This window comes from Trichoplusia ni, chromosome 5, assembly GCF_003590095.1.
Source record: "Trichoplusia ni isolate ovarian cell line Hi5 chromosome 5, tn1, whole genome shotgun sequence".
Lineage (NCBI taxonomy): Eukaryota > Metazoa > Arthropoda > Insecta > Lepidoptera > Noctuidae > Trichoplusia > Trichoplusia ni.
In genome coordinates, this window is record NC_039482.1 from 12,354,276 (window position 1) to 12,375,031 (window position 20,756).

General features: G+C 38.0%; 1 protein-coding gene across 2 annotated transcripts in view; it reads left to right on the top strand.

The window, feature by feature from the left end:
- The window catches only part of LOC113494532 (serine/arginine repetitive matrix protein 1), a 96,463-nt gene that overhangs the window by 39,665 nt on the left and 36,042 nt on the right, over positions 1-20,756 (top strand). For both annotated transcript variants that reach the window (XM_026872920.1, XM_026872919.1), the window contains 2 exons: positions 4,637-4,780; positions 5,362-7,121. In XM_026872920.1, coding sequence (XP_026728721.1) covers positions 4,637-4,780; positions 5,362-7,121 — 1,904 coding nt within the window. The remainder of the gene's footprint in view (positions 1-4,636; positions 4,781-5,361; positions 7,122-20,756) is intronic.

The window sequence follows — 20,756 nt, forward strand, 5'->3', positions numbered from 1 at the left end:
CTTGAAAAGCTTATTGATATGAACTGGTGCTAAATCTAAAACGGCAATTGCTCTGGAATCTGCATCTAAAAACGAAATATAAGATATTACTTGTGAAACTGCACTAGAGTTATTTAAGTCCCTAAATTCTTTGGTCCCGTTCTACTAAGTAAATTGTAAATTAATCAACAAGTACGGTATGTGAGACCGGTTTTTATCATGTCGCCGGTAATTTGGTGTAACTAGGTCTTATCCGTTCTACTGTCGCTTAGCTACATAAACATAACTCATTTCTACGTTATCCTTGGTTTAATAGGTCTAAATAGCAATTTTGTATAGCGAGCAATTTACTGATTTACCGATATCACGTTATGCATTTAAAAGTTTATTTAAAAAAAAATGGGTGCGATATTAAGTGTTTCTGGCAATTATTTATTGTTCGAATTTCAAACTAAAATAAAGAATTAATGGCTTATTTTAAAGTTTTGTCATTATACTCGTAAGTGCGTTTATTTTACGAATATTTTATTATTTGGTCTATAATAGTTTTAATGCATGCATTTAATGACATCGATCTTCAAATGGCATCAAATTTACATAAATATAACGGCACTTATTTCTTTCAATAGCTAAATAAATTATTATTATTACTACACTAAGCAGGTCCCTATACATTTCTACATAATCTATCAACCGTAGAATATAAACAGATTTACCCACTTTAGCCTTATTACGTCTACCTTATTCGAGTAAATTACAGTTGGTATTCGATCCGGTATTACGGATTCCGCACGCAACGTGCCCGGCATCGAACCCTGAACGAGGGCCGACCGTTAGAACATGTGTCCGTCAGGTGGGACCTAGAACACGTCTGACCCCTATGCTTGACCTTAGGTACCATAGCTTCCAACACTTTGAGTGAATTTGTATGAGATTTTTTATTTTAAAAAGAGAATTTTATTCGATTTGGCTGTATACATATTTTTTTAACTTAAGAAGCTTAAACGAATCTAAAAAGGTTGGTTATTAACTGATATTTTGTTCTAAATTCGTTTGTATTTTTTTGTTGTGTGTTGACGATTTCGTTGTAGATTGTACGTTTTTGCTGTACAAAATATTATTAAATGTAGGATGGTGATTTAAAAGTCTCTTAGTTATTATTTTAATGAATATTTACTATTGGTGTATTTTAATGTCACTTTACCAGTTAGTTGTAACTGGAACATTCATAACATTTAGAATCTTGATATTGTGCCATATATTCAGCTCTTGCATAATTTACAAACAGGTGTACCTTGAAGTACTTTGACACTAATCATATTTAAGATACTGTGTACTCATTTGCTAGTCTATCCTTGTCCTAGTACCTATGTGAAGTAAATACTAAGATTGTAGATAGAAACCTTCATTTCGGATTATTTTTTCTTATTGTATTAAATTGTTGATATCTGGAAAAACTGTAACGACTCTTGCAAAACATTTTTACGTTAACATACAAAAAAGGTATTTCAAAAAGTCTGTAAATTTTTTGTCTAGTCTGTATTAAACATTGATTGATTATGATCATCCTTATAACGTTAATTAAAAAAAATGAATAAATATTTCAGAGAAAATGTACAATTGCTATGTTTGGTCCGTAGTAAGACATACAAATACATACATGGGAATAGGCCTGCGCCTAATAACAACAGAATTATATATTAAAAACATTTTGAAAGAAATATTTAATAAAGTTTTTATTCAAGAACTTCTACTTTGTTACAAATTACCCAATTAGAATTTTAAAACTATAATAGGTTACGAGAGAAGGCACGCTGACGTCAAAAATGGCGGCCTTTTATTTAACAAAACAAGTGGTGTCCACGCATGCGCAGTTCCGTGCAAGCGCACGCAGTCAGCTGAGCGCCACCTGTCGGCCGTTCACCCCGAGGTGACATGCGTTTGTTCGTGTTGCCAACATTAGAAACTGTTTTTACCCGAAAAAACTAGAGCAATAGTCGTAAAGTTAAAATGCGTGTTTATTTGAGCATAAGATTAAGATTTAAACACAACTTTTATTTATCTTAAATTTGGGATAAAGCGTTGTTTAAGAATATTTTAAGCACACCCTACAATTAGTTAAATGTGAATGGACGATAAAGTGAAGCTAAACTATACAAAAATCAAAGCGTTAAATAATATTATATTCTTAGTAATAAATAGCTAAAATAGCACAAAGCATTCCTTTACCAAATGTACTAAATTTAGAATGTATTCAGCAATTTGTTTACGCATGGCAACACTATTTAAACTTTGATTACCTACTTTTAAAAAGCGGTAACGCTATCATGATTAATATGTAGTCGTCAAGTATTTAAATATTGTTAACTTGGCTTTGACCTTTCGTGTTGATACGTAATCATTTAAAAGTAAGATTTAATTCGTAGATAGATGAACATAACAATACTAGCTGTTGCCCGCGACTCCGTCCGCGTGCTTAAAAGATATAAGTTAGGATTTTTTGAATGGAAGCCCTCAAAGATGAATATGTTTCCCTGTATTTTCCACTTTTTCCATTGTATCTTCGCTCCTATTAGTCGCAGCGTGATGGTTTATAGCCTAAAACCTTCCTCGATGAATGGTCTATTCAACACAAAAAGAATGTTTCAATTTAAACGAGTAGTTCCTGACATTAGCGCGTTCAAACAAACAAACAAACAATCAATCAAACAAACTCTTCAGCTTTATATATTAGTAAGTACCTATAGATTATATTTTGACCTCATTACACGAACTTAGAGAATTTGACATTAGATTGAGTTTATTCAGATTCTATTACTGTTTAACAACTATAAGTATATCTAATTTAAACTTATATAAATATTTAGGAAACTTATGTTAATACGAAACTTTAGCAATTGCGACATAGCAAACATCCTTTTAATTCCCACGCCAAAAGTGTGTTGTGATAATGTTTGTTAAAAAAAAGTTGTACCATCGAATTAGAGGTTTTGAATAAGATTTTGTAAATTTGTTAGAAGCCTTTTAAATTTAGATACAAATAACATCAAATCTTAAAATTAATTCATGTAACGATTGCTTAATACAATTAAATTTTAATTATTAGCCTTCTGACTTAATGAAACAATGGTTCGTATGACGTCAGACTATACAAAAACTAGTTATTGTTAAACTTATTAAAAGTAAAAGGATCAAAGGTTTTACTTTTCGTCGTAAAATTTAAGTTATTTAAGTTATGCCATATTTGTGTAGCTTAAATTTTTGCAAAAGTAATGAAGCAAGCATTTATTTTAATCTTTTTATGAGCTTAAGACGGTCTTATCTTTGTTCCTATTTCATTGTAATGGTTTTAAGCAGTAGCTTTTGTTCTTTAAAAGAAATGGTTAATAATAATAATTTGTAACAAAGGGATAAGCTCTTAAGGAATGTTAGTTTTTTTTTTAGAAGGTTGTTGTAAATACGTATATTTTTATCTACTTAGTTGCGTATTTGAAAACTGCGATATTCATTAATATAAAGATTTTTTGCTACTGTTCATTTTGAATTGCATCACAATAACAAAAAAAATATTATTCAATACTTAGGACCCACTCAGGGACGCACAAAGTAAGAGAGAAAATATTTCTCTCAGGCACGTTAAAAGTAAAAAAAATAACATGTGTTACATATGTAAGCATGAAATACCTAATTAATTCGATTGGATTCCGCATTCTGACCTAAGAACGAACTTTTATAAGCTTATCACTTTCAAAACGACACCACAATAAACTTACCGCCGGGTTAGCTTATTGATGAAGGAATCGTTTGGGTCCGAAACTAGTCGGGTTATCCCTTAAAATACGCGTAAGAAAACTATTCCTCAATAAATAATTATGAATACGCCACACGTAAATTATTCGAATATTTGAACCATTTTCAATTCCTTTTCGACATACAAAAATAACCAAATTCTACTTTTCCTACACAATAATGTTTTATCCATTTCAGTGTAGGTTTTATGTAGTATTGTCGTATCAGAACGCTTACATCATCCGTAGAGTCAGTCGGAGAAAGTTCCATTGTATGTACAATAACTTCCACTTAAAATTATAATTCTATTCATGAAATTTAGTATCACAGTTACTTAAACAGTGTAGGAGTATTATTGTAGTAGGAACTTGTAATTAATACAGAGATGTTGGTAGTTTTCGTTTATTATTGTATGTAAACTAGGCACTATTGATAAGCCAGTAACGGTAGGGCGGAGGTTTATAGCTTTTGATTAAAAACTTTTTTGAACTATCCCCAGAGATGTAAAAAAATAGAATGAAAGTATACATACAAGCATATTATTATTGCAAAGTGTTCCTAACGCCGAATTCCAAGATGATCAAACTGACATAAACTTTTAAAAGAATTTGGAAAAGTCCTCTTTATTTTGTTTTAAAGTACTCGTAGGCATAAACAAAACGCATCTGTATTCGGCATTTCCATGAACGAACGGTAGTAGCTAGTACATGTGCATTAAAAATAAGTTCGCAAGAGCAGTTTAAGCACAGCTAGCGCCATCTAGTACCGAATAGCAATAATCTTTATTATTAACACATTTTCAACATGAGCATTTTTCAGTATAATTGTTTAATTATACAAAGTATTAAATATCTTTTTCCTGTCGCAGGTGACAATGGCAGCACTCACGCTTTGTACCTCGAGACGATAGTCGAGGAGACGAGCGATGACCTGCGATCAGAACGCTCCTCAGCCGCAACATGGCTCTCCGACTCAGATGCAGACTCCGTCATCCATGTGCGAGGGGCTCCAGGTAAACTAATAAACTCTTGATCTTAAATATATATAAATATTTTTTTAAAAGACGTATTTCTGTAATGAAATAAATTAAATAATATTGCATACATTAAGCGGAATTTCTATGACATTTATGTAGGATAATAATTTGATTTTCTAAAAAAGAATTTCAATTTTATTGTCTTTGTTAGTTACACGCCATCTAGCGGCGAGTAGTAATTCCGTTAAAACTGTTGACAACGCCATCTAGTTTAAAACAGTAAAACTTTGAGTAGGTATACAGACTAACCGTAGTTACTCGGAAACTCCAAGTCCATAACAGATGCCGTTATACTAGGTTTTCTGTTAAGAATGATAAGAGGTCTATCACACTAGACTACATAAATTATATTCGAATCCCATATTGTATGTAGACCGGCTTTGGCAACTACATAGAGTCTTATCCTACATATCTCTTGGACAGTATCCAAGTAATATAAAGAATACTGTTTTGAATTCGGTGTCATTGTCATTGTCGCCGTCTGGTCGTGGCGAGGCGACGTGCCGCGCGCCGGTGCTCGTGTAGTGTCCTGTGCTGACGGAGCTCTCTGTCCTCAGGGTCGGAGTGCGACAGCGAGTCAGAGCGCGAGTGGGCGTGCCCGGCGAAGCGGCGGCGGCGCGAGCGCGCGACCTCTCCCGCCAGCTCGGGCTCGCTCTCGCGCTCCTCCAGCCTCGCACAGTTCGAGTCGCTCGAGCGGTCGTGCGCGGCGCCGGCCTCCCCCAGCCTCTCGCCAGACTCGCTGGAGTCTCCGCCACCGTCCCCGCCGCCTGTCCGCGCGCCCGCGCCTCGTACCCACCTATCCGCCGAGAACCTCAGCGAAGACAGCGGCTACAGTGAGCGGTCGCGGCGGCCGCCCCCGCCCGCGACGTGCCGCCCGCCCGAAATAGCGCACCGGTCGGCGGCCGGCAGCGCGCCCTGCCTGGCCACGTCGCCCAGTGCCGAGCGCCGCCCGCCCCGCGCCGCGCGCGCTCTCTCACTGCCCGCGGAGCTGGACGTGTGCGCCGAGCCGCGCCGCCACGCCGCGCACCGCGCGCGCTTCCGACAGACCTTCGAGGTGTCCGACAGTCTCACCGTCAGCGTGGCCGACCTCACAGCGCTGGACTACCGGGGCGGCCCGCGGCGCCCGCGCCTCCCGCCCCCGCCGCCTCCCCCGCGCGCTCCCCGCCATGCACCCCCACCGCCACCGCCGCCAGTCGAGGTGCTCGTGCGACAACCTACTGAGTCTCCGGCGAGAGAACCCAGCGCTGGGAGTGATTCTACCACCGAGTCAGAGCGAGCTTTCGCCCGCGAAATGGAAGCGACAGCGCGCCGACTGGACGAGACGGCGCGGCGGGCGCTCGCTGAAAGTGAAAACTACGACCGCGAACTGTCAGTGATGACGGCGAGGCGACTACACGACTCGTGGGGAGCTTGGGATGACGTCCTGGATGAACTACGACGACGCATCGACGCACCCTCCCCCTCACCCTCACCACCGCGGACGCCGTCACCCGATCCAATCAGAGAACCAGTGTTCACATCCACCCCACTCAGATCATCGTGTGACGCGCGAGTTAGATCCACACCAGAGCTGCGCGCCAGAGCGACCCCTCACAGAGAAACACCGGAAGAATTACGTGCATCCCTGCAACTAGTAGCGCCACCCCCTCCCGACTCAGCGCCGCCGGTACGGTCCGTGTCCGCCGGCTCGAAGGGAGTGACGTTTTCCCCGGTAGTGGCAGAAGTCAGCTGGCGAGAGACGAGTACGAGCACCACCGAGAGCGAAACGACCGCGAGCGACGACGCGGATGACGCAGAGGTGGTGGTAGTGGAGGGGGACGGCGAGCAGCCGCGCGCGCCGGCCGCAGAGCGCGCCGCTGTCATGACGGAAGCGGGCGCGCGCGCGCCGCGCAGCCGCATCGCCGGCTTCCTCTCCCGATTCGCGAACTTCCGATTCTCGGGGCGCAAAGAGAAAAAAACCAGGGGCGCAGGCGCGAACGCGCGACCCTCTGCGAACGGTCCGGCGTCAGCGGCAGACGCGGGGCAGGGACCGCGCGGGGCGGCCGCCGGGCCGCAGTATGTGCGCATCCCGCTGAAAGAGGAGGGTGTGTCGCGGGCGGCGGCTCCCCCGGTGGCGGGCGGCGTGGCGCACAAGCCCCCGAGGCCGCGCCCGCCGCCCGCGCCGCCGGCCGGCGTGCTGGAGACCGACGTGGACACGCAGCGCACCGTGCTGCACGCGCGCTCGCTGCTCGCCCTGGCGCCGCCCGACCAGCGCGCGCCGCGCCCGCACAAGTCCATGGAGTTCCTGCTGGACAAGGACAGCGCGCAGACTGTACAGGTGAGCCCACACTTGATAGCCCCAAGCCCTACTTGTCTTGAGAGCCGGCCCGAGCCGCAATGTTTACAAACAGCGCGATCGATGTCGGCCGTCGACCGGCGCCGCTCCCCTCTTCCCCGGTAGATACCGTAACACATCTTTATGCACATAATAATAATTCATACATCTTTCGTCGCCCCATATGATAACAGCGACGAAAAGGTTGATAAGTAGTGTTCACAGGTGACATGTTAAGAATAGTTTATAACTAAGACACCCCAGCGATACGGGCCGAGTTTAAAAGTCGCATTGAAAGATCTATTTAACATTAACTTACAAATAGTGCCCTATAAGCGGCTCAGCGACTTAATAAGCACAATACATCAAGTCAGTTAACTGCATAATAACTAGCCGGCGGGCCGCGCTGTCCCCGGGGGACATTACGACACCATGCGGGTCGTATTCACACGCGATACATTAGAACAGGGCGGAGGTGAAAGTGCGCGCATCTGCACGCTGTCACTAGGCATTATGTTTGTACTCCATATCCGCCGCACTAACAACGGTGGGCGTATAACGCAGCTCCGTATAACTGTATCAAACTGACACGCGCTGACGATACACATCCGCAATACCGTTAATCGATTTTCGTTAATAAATTTCTCATGTGTACATTCTGGTGGCAATCCATCACCGGAGCCGGCGAAACAATGAGTCAAAGTGGACAGGTTTATAAGCCGCGGAGCTTGATATAGGCCGGATAAGATAGGGAGAGAACAAAGGGAGGAGATAACAGCCGCTTCAGGGATTTATGAGAACAGCGGCCGTCACGAAACGCAGCGCTGAGATTAGTTACGTAACAGACGACATAAATCAAGGATAACTCGGACTCATCAAAGTAAAACGCCTTGCCTCGGCGTAATGCGGTCAACACTAACATACTAAACATTCCGTTTATCGACTATCAGTAAGCATTAAATTACTCCCACACAAGCGTTTTGTGGCACTCCTACAGTGTCTGTTATTCGAAACAGAAGTCCTATTGTAATTTTAGACAGGGGTTAAGAATCTTTTTGAGCCTGCATTCTTCTAAAAGAACCACACAATACAACGGAGGGAACAAACCATCCAACATTCTCACGATAATCAGAGGTAATTTCGTCTTAATAACATGCGTGACATAATCGTCACGTCGCCGACGAGCCAGTGATACGCCGAAGGAAATGTACTCAGCGATGCCACGGTGCCGTTTAGTTGGAAAACGGGTACGTGCGAATGCACCGTTGCACTATTTGCCTTTATCTATTCTGTAACTGGTCTCCGTTGAAACACTTAGGTAATTTCTGCCCATGACACAGTAATCGGTATTGTACATGATGTCACTTTGCGCTGTCGTGAATAATTCCTCGCTTATTATAACGTTATTTCCTTAAGGCTATACAAACGGTCTCGAGAGGATTCGTGAGGTAGTTGTTTGTGTTCTTAATTCAAGAGTCTTGCTTGATATTATACGCTGTCTGATGGAGTAGGAATGCGGGTTATGATGTCAGAATGTATGTCGTTTTACTCATTTTGTGCCTAAGGACATCTATTAATGTAATACTTGGAAACGTCGAAGAATAATGTTTCGTCCAAACAAATCGAAACCAAATCGACTCCAAAGTCAGATTTAGCATCTCTTAAGACTCAAAATAATAAAAATATAATACGCCCTATAACATAAGCAAAACTTTCCAGTATTGCAACTAAGTAAATATTTCCAACATTAGGTGTAATCATCCCGCAAAGTTTCAACTCTACAATCCAAAATAGACGTCTCGACTCTACAATTCAATAAGGCTTTACTTCGGCATCTGCAAATAAGTTACGTCACAGTAAATACTTACATTGTACTTTTTCAATTAGACCCCAATACGTCCCACGGCCGAAAACTAAATGTATAGTTTCTCAGTCACCATAATAGTTGGTCCAATGACATTTTTGTTCATTCATGAGAATTCCAAATCTCTCTCGCCCGAGTGGCGAAATCTGACCTCGACACACTCCTATACATTAAATAAAAACTGTTTAACACAAATTGTTGTGACTAAACGTTGTTTATATTTACGTAGTGGTTAGACCAGCTGATGGATAGACAGGAATAAAAATGTAGTCTAAATGACAAAATTAGAAGAATACTTTTGTGTTAGAAGTTTGTTGTTTAATGATACAAAGCTTATATCTAATCCCTATGACATAATATTTACGACCATCTCTACTTTTGAATTCAGCAAGTGTTTGGATGAAAAAGATGCTTAAATATTTCGAAAGAACCCCGTGAAATATAAAACCTCTATGATTAAAAAACGGTATCGCTATTTGTATTGACTACGCAACCTTATTTGAACGAAACTCCATCACTTCTCAAAAAATCTATTAAATTTTTGGACACCGTTAATACAGTAAAAACTCCCTCATGTTGAATGCATCTCTCTCAAAATAAAAAGTAATTAACAGAATATTTTTAATTGTAAATGAAATCGTTATCAAAGTCGCTCAGTGACAGCGTATCGTGTCCCCAACCTGAGATGCAACGAGATTTATCTCAATGCTCGTTAACGGCCGCTTTCTATATTCGATCTCAATCCCTAATTTACGGATCGAGATTGACATTTGAATCCATTTTCAACTTTTAGTGTTTCTATAACCGATCCATGGATCGTTTTGTCGATCTTTTTCTTCAATCTATCTTTGGGAGGGCGGATCGAGATTTTAGATTGGTATTTGTATGAAAGTGACAGTTATGCGTTTTCTATAACCGATCTCTGGTTTTGACAAATCGATTTTTGACGTTTTTGATCTATAATTGCGATCCCCAATTTTTTACGGATTGTACTGAGAAATCTGTTAAAATGGAAATATTTTCAAGTGATAGTGATAGCGATCGTGAAGTATTAGCTCAGCTATCGGACTGGGATAGTAGTGACAGCGTAGTAGAACAAACTCTGTCCTTAAAATTTGTAATTGTGATTATGATGTATCGAGTGGCTGCTTTTTTTCTGTACTTTACTTGTAAACGGGGGTCAAGGATTTAAGCTGAAGACCAGCGCTCAGTAATTCTTTTGGATTGCTAAGCATAAGCTGACGCTTAAACTTTTTTCCTTTCGGTATTATAGTTTTTGTGTACTAAGTACACTTTTACCAATATCTGTAATACTGGAATCAATAGATAACGATTATAATATTCTCGTTTTGATTTATTTATTTAAAACCATGAAGTATCATTACAGGGTTTACCCTAATGCGACAGCAAAGAACTTAAACTAAACAAAAATTGCAACACATTACATTATTAAAAACACATAAACACGTCAGTCTGATTTTGAAGAAGTTGGTGGTGTGTAGAGCTCTTGTAACAGGTGCTTGGCGAGCAAATTTATTCTTGCTGTAGGAACCAGCTGTAGGTGCGGGCTTCGCCGCCACCACACGTAGCGGTCCGGTACACACACTCAAGCGCTGCAATACTTCCGGGTGATTCTCCACTGCACGAAGCACCTTCACCAAGTAGACGACCAGTGCAAACTCCCGTCTCATATACAGTTGATTATTGCCAACCATGCCCAGAATAGAGTGGGATCCATGAGTAGGTAGAACGGATACACCCTATACAGTTTCTTATACAGATGGCGCGTCAACTTATTCCGAACGCGCTCGAATATTACCGCTGTATTCTATTCTATAACTGACACATCGGAAAAACAAACAACAAATAAACTTGCAATTTTAAAATATATTATGTTAATGTCAAACTGACTGACAACTTTTCGATTGACTGACGTTCCGTTGCTCATCAATAAACGTTTATTGTCGTTTATGCTTTTTCTAATCTTGAGGTAGAATTACAGTATTTTACCGTTACGACTTCCCAATCTTTTATTTTTGTATTTTGTGCAATTTCTAGTGATTATACATAAAATAGATAAGCTTTAAGAAAAAAGCCACCATTTTACTCATTAATAATCGCTGAAGTACTTTTTCTGCACATGCGTAAAACAAAACGTTTAGCAGGGCGATCTATCCGTTTTTTTTCGATGGATTTCGAGACGAGATCGATTAATGAAATGCAGATTCAAGCTCAATCGAGGGATTGAGTAAAATCTGGATTGATCGGAATCTTAGATTCGGGATCGAATATAGAAAGCGGCCGTAAGTTGACAGCTAGGCCACACAGAACCGGGTAGGGTCTATTACAACCGGTTAGGTCACACAACTCTTTGACGACCTTGTTGCATTTGCGAGAACCGTGTGATTTTTAATGCTCTATTGTTATGTCAAAATGCTTTTGTCTATGGATGCGTTTTTGACATCGTAATGATATCTGAACAAATAATTGTGTTTAATAATCTGTGATTGATTACATGTATTTTTTGTTGAACCAGAATTAAGACTGGATTCGGAGAAAATATGATGAAGATATTTTAATATTATTATACCCAGAATCTATAAATCGTGACTTCACAATGAAGTATAGATTGCATAACGTTAGATATTAATTGATGTGATTAGATCTACCTCTCGAATTGTGAAACAATCAGAACATTAGTAGAAATATATGTACCTACATACATTTACTATGGCATTTAACAATTAAATTAACTTTATCTAATAATAAATATTAGGCAAACCATGTACTTACCAATTAAAAGGTATTTAATAATTAAATTCACTTTATCTCATAATAAATATTAATAAGCAAACCAATAAACCATGTATGCAATGTACGCAAGTGCTAGAAGGTTTTATTCATTACCACATTCAAACTTCGAAGGAGCATAAACAATCTCTGTGTCAAATAAAAAGAAAAAACAAATGCACATCTGCCACTTACAAACGTCAAAAAAGTCTCTAAAAAAACGCTCCCGCCAAAGGTCATGTACGAGTTTGAACGTGGAACACTCGAAACGATTATGTGTGTACGTTGGTATGTATGTAAGTCTGTATGTATGTTAGTCATACACGGAATACTAACGCTTGTTCTGTACAAGCGGTATCGTGCGTGATGTTATGAGTATACCAGCTGGTTCGCTAATTAAAGACTGCGTATTTCGTTTGTGAAAGCTTAGAGTGTGGGAGGCCCGAAGTAATTTGTTTTGTCCTTAATTTTAACCGCAGAACGTGGGGAAAATAAGTAGCAGAGGTGTTAATATTAAATTAAGGGAATGAGCATGGCTTTGCTTTCTGTGAAAATGATACATTTCAGCTAATTAAATAAATGAAATTGACTGTAAAAAACTTAATGTAAAACATGCATCTGGCGATTAATCTTCGAAAAAATCTCTGAGGAAAATAAGAAGTAAAATAAATCTCGTTCAAAACATATTTTTTTTTGTGAATATATCTCAAAGGAAAAAAGGCGCAAAAAATGTTTGCCTGACACGTGCTATCCATCTTGCCATGTACCTATTGATTTGACCCACTTGTTCGAATTTCGAACGGGATCAAAATAGCAATCCAAATAAAGAATAGGGATTCGATGAAAAAAGTGTTTGTTTTATAACGGCATCGCATGTGGCCAGCTAGGATTGACGCACGGGAATACATTCGATATTCAAAGTTTTTTACCGTTGCCTACTGTGAATTTTAGAAAGAATCTATTGTATTATTGTTTCTTTTTAAATGGAACTCTAAAGTGATACTTTAGAGTTCCGTTTAAAAAGTACACAGTAGTAGGTATTTTAAAAAGCTGTCATCATTCATGTACTTTTATGTTTTCAAAAAAGTTACAATGATTAAAGAGATCTCTACGACATTGTGTCTTATTTGACCAAGAATTCAATCAAGAGTATGAAAAATACATGAATTGAACCCAAAAAGTTACATAACAGAGACTCGTATTGTGGTATAAAAATCCAATACACGTAATTTAGCTACTACAACTAAATAAAAGTCAAATATGTAGGGCGGATTGGCCGGTCACTGGCGGATATCCGACTACCTGGCCGGACGGTGGCTGTTAAATTAAATTCCCTGTATCCTGCGCTCTGCACTGACTGTTATAGATAACATTATTTATTTCGAATATACACCAAAAGGGAACGCCTATTTGATTCAATCACAATATTAGTCACTTGAAAAGGAGTTTGTCGCTATAATAAAGGAAAACACAAACGAGCTGTCAATACAAATTTGAAAATGGAATTAGAACGTTTTCTTTTTAATTTTCGATGTAGAGCAAGGCATCTAGGTCATTTGCGATGCAAATTGTTTACGTATACCGCAAACTGGCTGGATGGAGATTTATTGTAGCATAGCCAAATGAATTAGATTTTCAAACAGAAGGCACTTTGATTTAAATTGGTTTAACGCTAATAGATTTAAAGAGAAACTAAGTTTCACTTCGTAGGATTTTAAAGAAACTGATTTATTTATTTATCGTTAAAACAGGAGGTTTATTTCATTTATACAATTGTATGCCTATCATAAGGGCAACGCTATTCTTTACATAATTCTGTTTCCCACACAAGACAAATACTTGTGAATGTAAATATTAAAGTAAATTTTCTCAGACAACAATAAAATGAAATACTTAAACAAATTCAATATTTACATCGTGTAAAATAAAACACTTGCAACGAATTCCTTACACAAAAAAAAAAACAAGAAAGCACCACATGTTTTTAATGTTGGCAGCAATTGCCACATGTTTTGATGTTGCAAAGTTGGCAGTAACGGGATAAAGTCTGTGACTCACTGTCATTCATGACCACAAACAATTAATAGCTTTGTTATTTTGTTCGTCAGTGTTGACGTAGAATTATAGCTTTTATTTAACTATTGTCAAAGTGTGAGGATTCCCGTTTATGCCTATGATAACGTCTCTTTATTGGAAATTCCGCTGTTATTACAAAGTCCTTTCCGTCCATTTATGGACATCTTCGAAAAGGAAAGTCTGCTTCTCTAAAACATTTTGCTGAAATACCCAGCAACTGATTGTATTGAAAGGCGAATAAATTTATTTTTTCTTACAAAACCAGTATTTTTCTTACCTTACCGACTTTTTATTTTCTTTAGTTTCAAAACATCAAAACAACGCAAACCCAACCTCCTAAATCGACGAACCAGAACCCAAGTCAAGCCAACCTCAGTTGAATCCAACAAAATACTCATTTAACTTAATTAGAAGCATTTTAATTAAACCCTCCATTAGGTCGTGTTAATTTAAAATGGCATTAAGGGACAATGGGGGTCCGAGTTCCCGATATAGAGCGGGTTATGCGGGCCGGTCCGATGGGCCCAAACCGTACGTATTGATGGCCGAGCTTATCGCGTAGATGAGGTATTGGATTTTCAGCTTGCCGCTTCAATACCTATGAGGTCAAAAGTTCTTTTAATGGTTGTACTTTTAGACGTTGGAACATGAATTTTTACTTGAAGAGGCGATGGTTATGAAAATTTTGGACCTAAACTTATACAACAACAGACACCGTAAAAAAATAACACTGATTGAATACAATCATTGTTTTTTTTTGCATATATGCTTATAAGGAAAATTAAATATTATACAAATGTTCTCGTAACACATTACTGGCAGTTAATATTTAGAGAGGGGTGACCCGATGTGTCCCTAGTTATATAATACCTAATGTTACATTTCAGATTACAATTTCCCTACGCGTACACTCTTTTGTAACTGTCAGTTATGTGACATCACACCACGACCTATTTCCACAGGGAATACGCGTGGACATGCTTACATTTTTAATTAAGAACTAAATGGACTCTGCCTTAATTATAATAATTCGTGTCCACACGAACAACTATGACATCACTCCTCATAAGTTGTCTTAAAATCCCGAAATGTACGTTTATAGTGCATAACTTCAACATTTTATAGATCTATACATTTCTATTTTTGATCACAGACTCGTAAACTGTAAACAATCTGAGTGCTGCTTGTTATTCTTTATCCTTGAATTCTAAGGAATGTTTGATTAGTTGAAGCGTAATGTAAACTTTTTAGCCGATGTTGTTTCAAACGAGAATATTCTCGGACTGACCTGTCGGGTTAAATCCTCTTTGCTGTTCAAAAGACGGTTATATCCTGCGTGTTCAAATATATTGCAATAAATGGGTGTCGCCCACAATATCCTTCAGAACTAGGCTCTTTAGAATATCGTGGGTATTACCTAATAATACAGTTGTTGTTGCCTCATAAATATCACCTTAAAAGAGCGTGGGAAGTCTTTTGAAAGCTCAATTGCCCGTGCTTCATTGTAATTCAAAATCCCGGTTGTGTATTACACCATAAATATCGATAAGGACTTGGTTTACGCGTTACTTCCACCGCTGTTGACGTGCTCTTATTCATGTCTTTCCTACACGTTGAATACACAATTTAGATCCACTTGTATTTGATATTGAACTCTATATTCTGATCAAATAAGTCTGATTTGTAATGGAGGATATAATACTATCAGAATCGTAAACGTTCCTCGCTGGTTTGCGAATTCTTGACGTGTCACTTGACGAGTAATCAGGATTTGAGGAAATAGTTCGTCATTTGTCAATTTGTCGGCGGGTGTCGGCAATTTCCTGTTATTTTAAACTCATAATGTTGGTCAGTAACTATTTCTGCGGTCAGAAAGGATATTCCTCGGAATTAAAAATGCATTATTATGTAAACACTTCGAGTATAATGATATTTTAGTGTTAAATATGATAAGTATACAAATACGTCACCGTGATCAATTTTCGTCTGCTTCCGTAATTCGTAAACTTTATTTACTGGATTTTCTTCAAGTAGATATAATCTTTTCTTTTGGTGAAGGAACAATCTCCATAATTTATTATGACGTCATAACCCTTCAACAATGCGTGAGGCTGCATGTTCTGCATGTCAGTGTCTCCAGCCTTCAATTTAAACTTTCAAGGCCGCGCCAAATTGCTCTCGACAGCTTTAAGTGTGTTCTTCGAAAGTTATGATTACGCCACGATGAGATTAAAATATTAAGAAGGAATGTCAGAGAGCGAATAAATAACTTTGAAATAATATTAATTTGAGCACGTTTATTATCAACCGTCTTGCACTTAAAAAAAAAAGATAATGGAGAAACCATTGTTGAAGTATACAAACTATTGTTATACACGGCTCTGGTAGTATTTGAAAATTACACATGATCAAAGTTGCCTATACTGTACCAGGAAGGATGTCGCTACACAAAATCCATTATTTTTTGCTATTTTATCAGAATCAATTTTGTCGCTAGCGTCGTATGGTGGCAGCCATATTTAGTCACATGGACGGAAGCTTAGTTTAAATTTGGAATAACACAGTATTCATACGGACAATAGTCGAATGCTAATTTATTATTTTACTTTTCTATTTGAATTTGGAATGCTTACTGACAGCTGTAGTGGTAGAATGATTTTTGAATGGCAGAATGGGGCTTAACTGTGCTTTTAAAAAAAACTACTTCATTTTTTTACGAAGACACGCAATCATGGCTTTTGAACTTCAGACAACATTTAAAAACATATATAAATTTCTACTTATCAGTAGGATTTACGTAATTGTTTTCTAAACCTCTAATCTCGTTATAAACAAATTTAATAATAAGCTTAATTTTATTTTCCATACTAAAACTTACCTACTAGAAAGACGAGGTACGCTTTTCCATCGTTAGTAGGCAACGTATAAAATTTAATTTAACTACCATTTTATTACATTTTACGTAAAGCCCTTCTCCGAGCTTACCATTAAATTAACTGGAGCTCAAAGCTTTGTCGCCTATGCATGTTATTATCTCCAATATGATGACAAAGGCAGTCGGAAGCCATTTTTCAATTTATTCGTCGTCCATTCCAAATTGCATTAACTAGCAATGGTCGTGTCTTGAACAGCCAAGTGGTGTAAGATCTAGTTACAGTTTTAACTGACATTTATGCTCATTTTATACTTAATCTCGTAGGCTTACCTGCTATCATGTTGAGTTGGGAGAATAAATTATATAAATCTTTTTTTGAATATCGCATCGACCCGAAGGCGCTTTTCTTTTTATAAATTCTATATTTTTTACGATTTTGCGCAATCACCACACCACCTGCTTGACAGAAGAATCTTCGACTTAGGAAGAAAGACATCTAGCTGTAATCAATTGAAAGTTTTATTTCGTAACCTTTCTTAACATAAAGGCATTTTTGGTCATGGAATTCAACAAACCTCCATGGATCGGGAGCCGTTTACTTTATGAAAATAAAGTTAAGAGTTCCTTCTTCCCAATCTTTGTTCATTACAGAACAATTAATCAATAACCTTTGCTAAAAGCGTTAGCGTTTCATTTCAGACCTTTAGTCTTTCTTAGCGAAAGTCATTTGTTTATTGTTACAAGCACGGCTGGAACTAATTACTCTAATTTATAATTAGTCGAACCAACCTCTGTACTGAGACCTACCACCTCTTAAAGAATGATTGCAGTGTCAAAAAGAGATGCCGCTCTACGCTGTGTATAACGCTGTCCCGCTTTCACGATTTCACTAGTGTTATGCTAAGACGTAGTAGGGGGGCGTCTGGCATCTCATTATGTTCGCTATAGTCTAATAAGGAAACGATTTGTTAACATGTGTTGAGTAAAGAGGACTCTCGCTTAGTACAGGAAACTATCACAGGATAGGAGATATTTTAGTTTCAAATGCTTGAGAATGTTGCCTAAGTGTTTTTGAAAGTTGTAATTTTTAGACGAGATTTATAAAAATCACGAAATATGTTTACTTTTTTGTCATTCAAATACGTATATAAAATTTTGCTATGTTCAACTGCCAATTTCACAGAAAAAATAGTTGAATTCTAAGTTTCATTTTCCTACTCACTTGTTTTCCATTAAAATCTATAATTTCTTTGACTAATAACTTCATTCCCATTAAAAAAAGCCAAATGACGAATAGTCCGATACATTCTCCAAGAATATAAATCATACGAAAATATATACAACATGGCAGATAGTCTAAAAGAAAGATATTGCGATCGCAGACATTACTGAGTGATGTTAAACCTCCTTCAAAAACGCTCCGCACCAGTCAGCTGTTTCCTTAGCGATAAAAAAGTAACGACCACTCTACACTCTCTGAGAGCCTGGTGTAGTACAGTTTTTGCGAAAGCGAGATAGCACAATATACAACGTATAACGTCATCTCTTTCCCCATACCGCTGAGTACCTTCAAGACGTGTGGAAGTATTTTATAGCCGAGATTATTGTGACGTCATAAAACTACTATGAAAAGCTTTTAATCTATCAAGTTCATATTAATATTATATTACACGATATACGAAATCCTTTGAGCGTGTGATTCAATTGAAGCTCTCTTTGATATTGTTTACGTCACGGTTTTAAGACTAAGCGTAGTGCAGGATATAATAGAATAAATATTACAACGATTTTCTTTTGAATATAAGACTAGTTTGACGTTTCAACTAACGTTAAATTGTGATTAAAATAAGGAGAAAACTATGCTTAAATAAATAGACAGTACAGTATTCACTAATAAGCGATAATCTGCTCTTATCGTAACTTAATACGGATAATCTTATAGTGTCAAATGTCACTCTATTGCCTGCTTCTGTGGAGCAAGTACAACGAAGGAAAGAAAAATATGTAACAACATTAATTCTAACCATTCTGCAGGTAAGTAAATGTACAGAGTTTATAATATTTATTTATTTAAAAAAAAATAACAAAAGAGAAAATACATAAAAATAAATAAAAATCCTGTCACTCAATCAGTACACCTGTCTAATAATATATGATATTTGATAGATATCTTTATCCAATTCCTCTAGATACAAGCTAAACGGTCCACTTACCCCACGTACAGCCTCAAACTCAATATTAAAACACGGAATCTCATAAAGGTTATTATATTCATGACGTCAGCAGAATTATTCCAATATACGTACATCAAACAGGCTCTTTCATAACAGAGTTCGTATTTGTTTTTAGGTCACCTTGTTTTCCCGGTATATTCACTTGGCAAAGCGAATTCCATCTGTGCGGATAAAAGTTTAACGTACGTGGAATGGAACGTAACTAGGAATAGAGTTACTCTTTTGTTTTGTTTGTGGAGATAGTTTGATTAAGAATGTTTTGGGATGGAATGGAGTGATAAATTGCATTTTTTTTACATTATGACCAAATAATATGAGATCTAGATAGTTATAATGTAACTCTTTGTTCACTGAGGGCCGATTTTTCAATCGCCAGGTAACTTTTATTCGACAAATATGTTTGACGTTTTGACAGCTTTTGTATAGAAAATATGTCAAACGGCCATATTTATTCCTCAGATAAAAGTTATCAGACGATTGAAAAATCGAGCCTAAATCTACTTTCCTTGGAAAACTCCTGAGTTACTAACTACTCCTAATGTTATACAGTAAAGCACCACAAGTTTGGCAATCTACCAAATAGAAAATTAGGATTCGACGTGGAGAGCTCTCCAATGCATTTTCAGTTCCAATTTTCCAGTTGCAAGCACTTTGCTCGGTACGCTAAGCACACTCGCTTAAGCTAGCCGTGCTCGGATAATGAACAGAAATAATATTTTATGACAGGCTGTGAAAACGATTTCTGTTGCCAATTTAAAAAGTTATCAGGACGTGCACTCGATAAATTGTTTCTTTTTACAGATTATAAATAGTAAAAGGATTCATTCTGTAGCAGAGTTTCTTTTTTTTCAAAAGAATAGAGATGTGGGACTAAATTGTCCGCCTTTTCTATTGACTTGAGTACCTAAGTATGCATATTATGACACGCATATCTTTACTTATTTGTCTTTTAGAGTGCTCAGCAAATATTGTTTTAAAGCGCACATAAATTCACAATGTAGGTATGTTAAGCACCGTTTCATGTTGCGTAATAGTAAACGAGACTAATTAAAATGCTGCGGGCATTCCAGAATATAGGATGTCAGTTATAATATTGATACGTCATTCGAAAAAACAATCATGGCGCCCGCCCATCCGCGGTGATGCGGACCGTTCGTATTTTGATTTACGAATTCCGAATACAGAATAGCTTTGGTTATTTTAAGACAATAGTAAGTTAAAATTATGAAACGATGGGATGATCAGGATGATTTCAGATTATTTTAAAGTGAGCGTTTGAATTATATCTTTGATGAAACGTATAAAGCGTTTTGTATTCACCCTATTTCTTTCCTTTGAAGAACGATGACAGTGTAATTAAGAAATAAATTTCCCCTAAACGAAAGCAATCTTCACAAATCCCGAATTCATTTGCGACACTTGTCACAACATTTTTGCGTCAAGTGACATTAGGTAAGGGTAGCCCTTTTCTCACCTTCGCCCCTTAATTCGCAGCCCCTTCTCATCGAGTGTACTTAAGTAGTGGTGTAATAAACAGGGGTGGAATGTGGGTTGAGATCTCGGGACGCACTAGCACACTGACATAAACAAGGCATGTTTTTACAATTACTGTCTCCGCCGCCGCTAGGGACGACGAGCCCCTTACTTTACGGTAAAAACAATATTATTCTTAAATGTCAAAGCTACAAACCAAGTAGTAAAATCATTTACAATAAACAAGTGAACTTTCTTTTTAAATAAACGCCACGACTGCAATTTAACATCTTATTTGATTGCTGACTATTTAAATGTTATTTTTT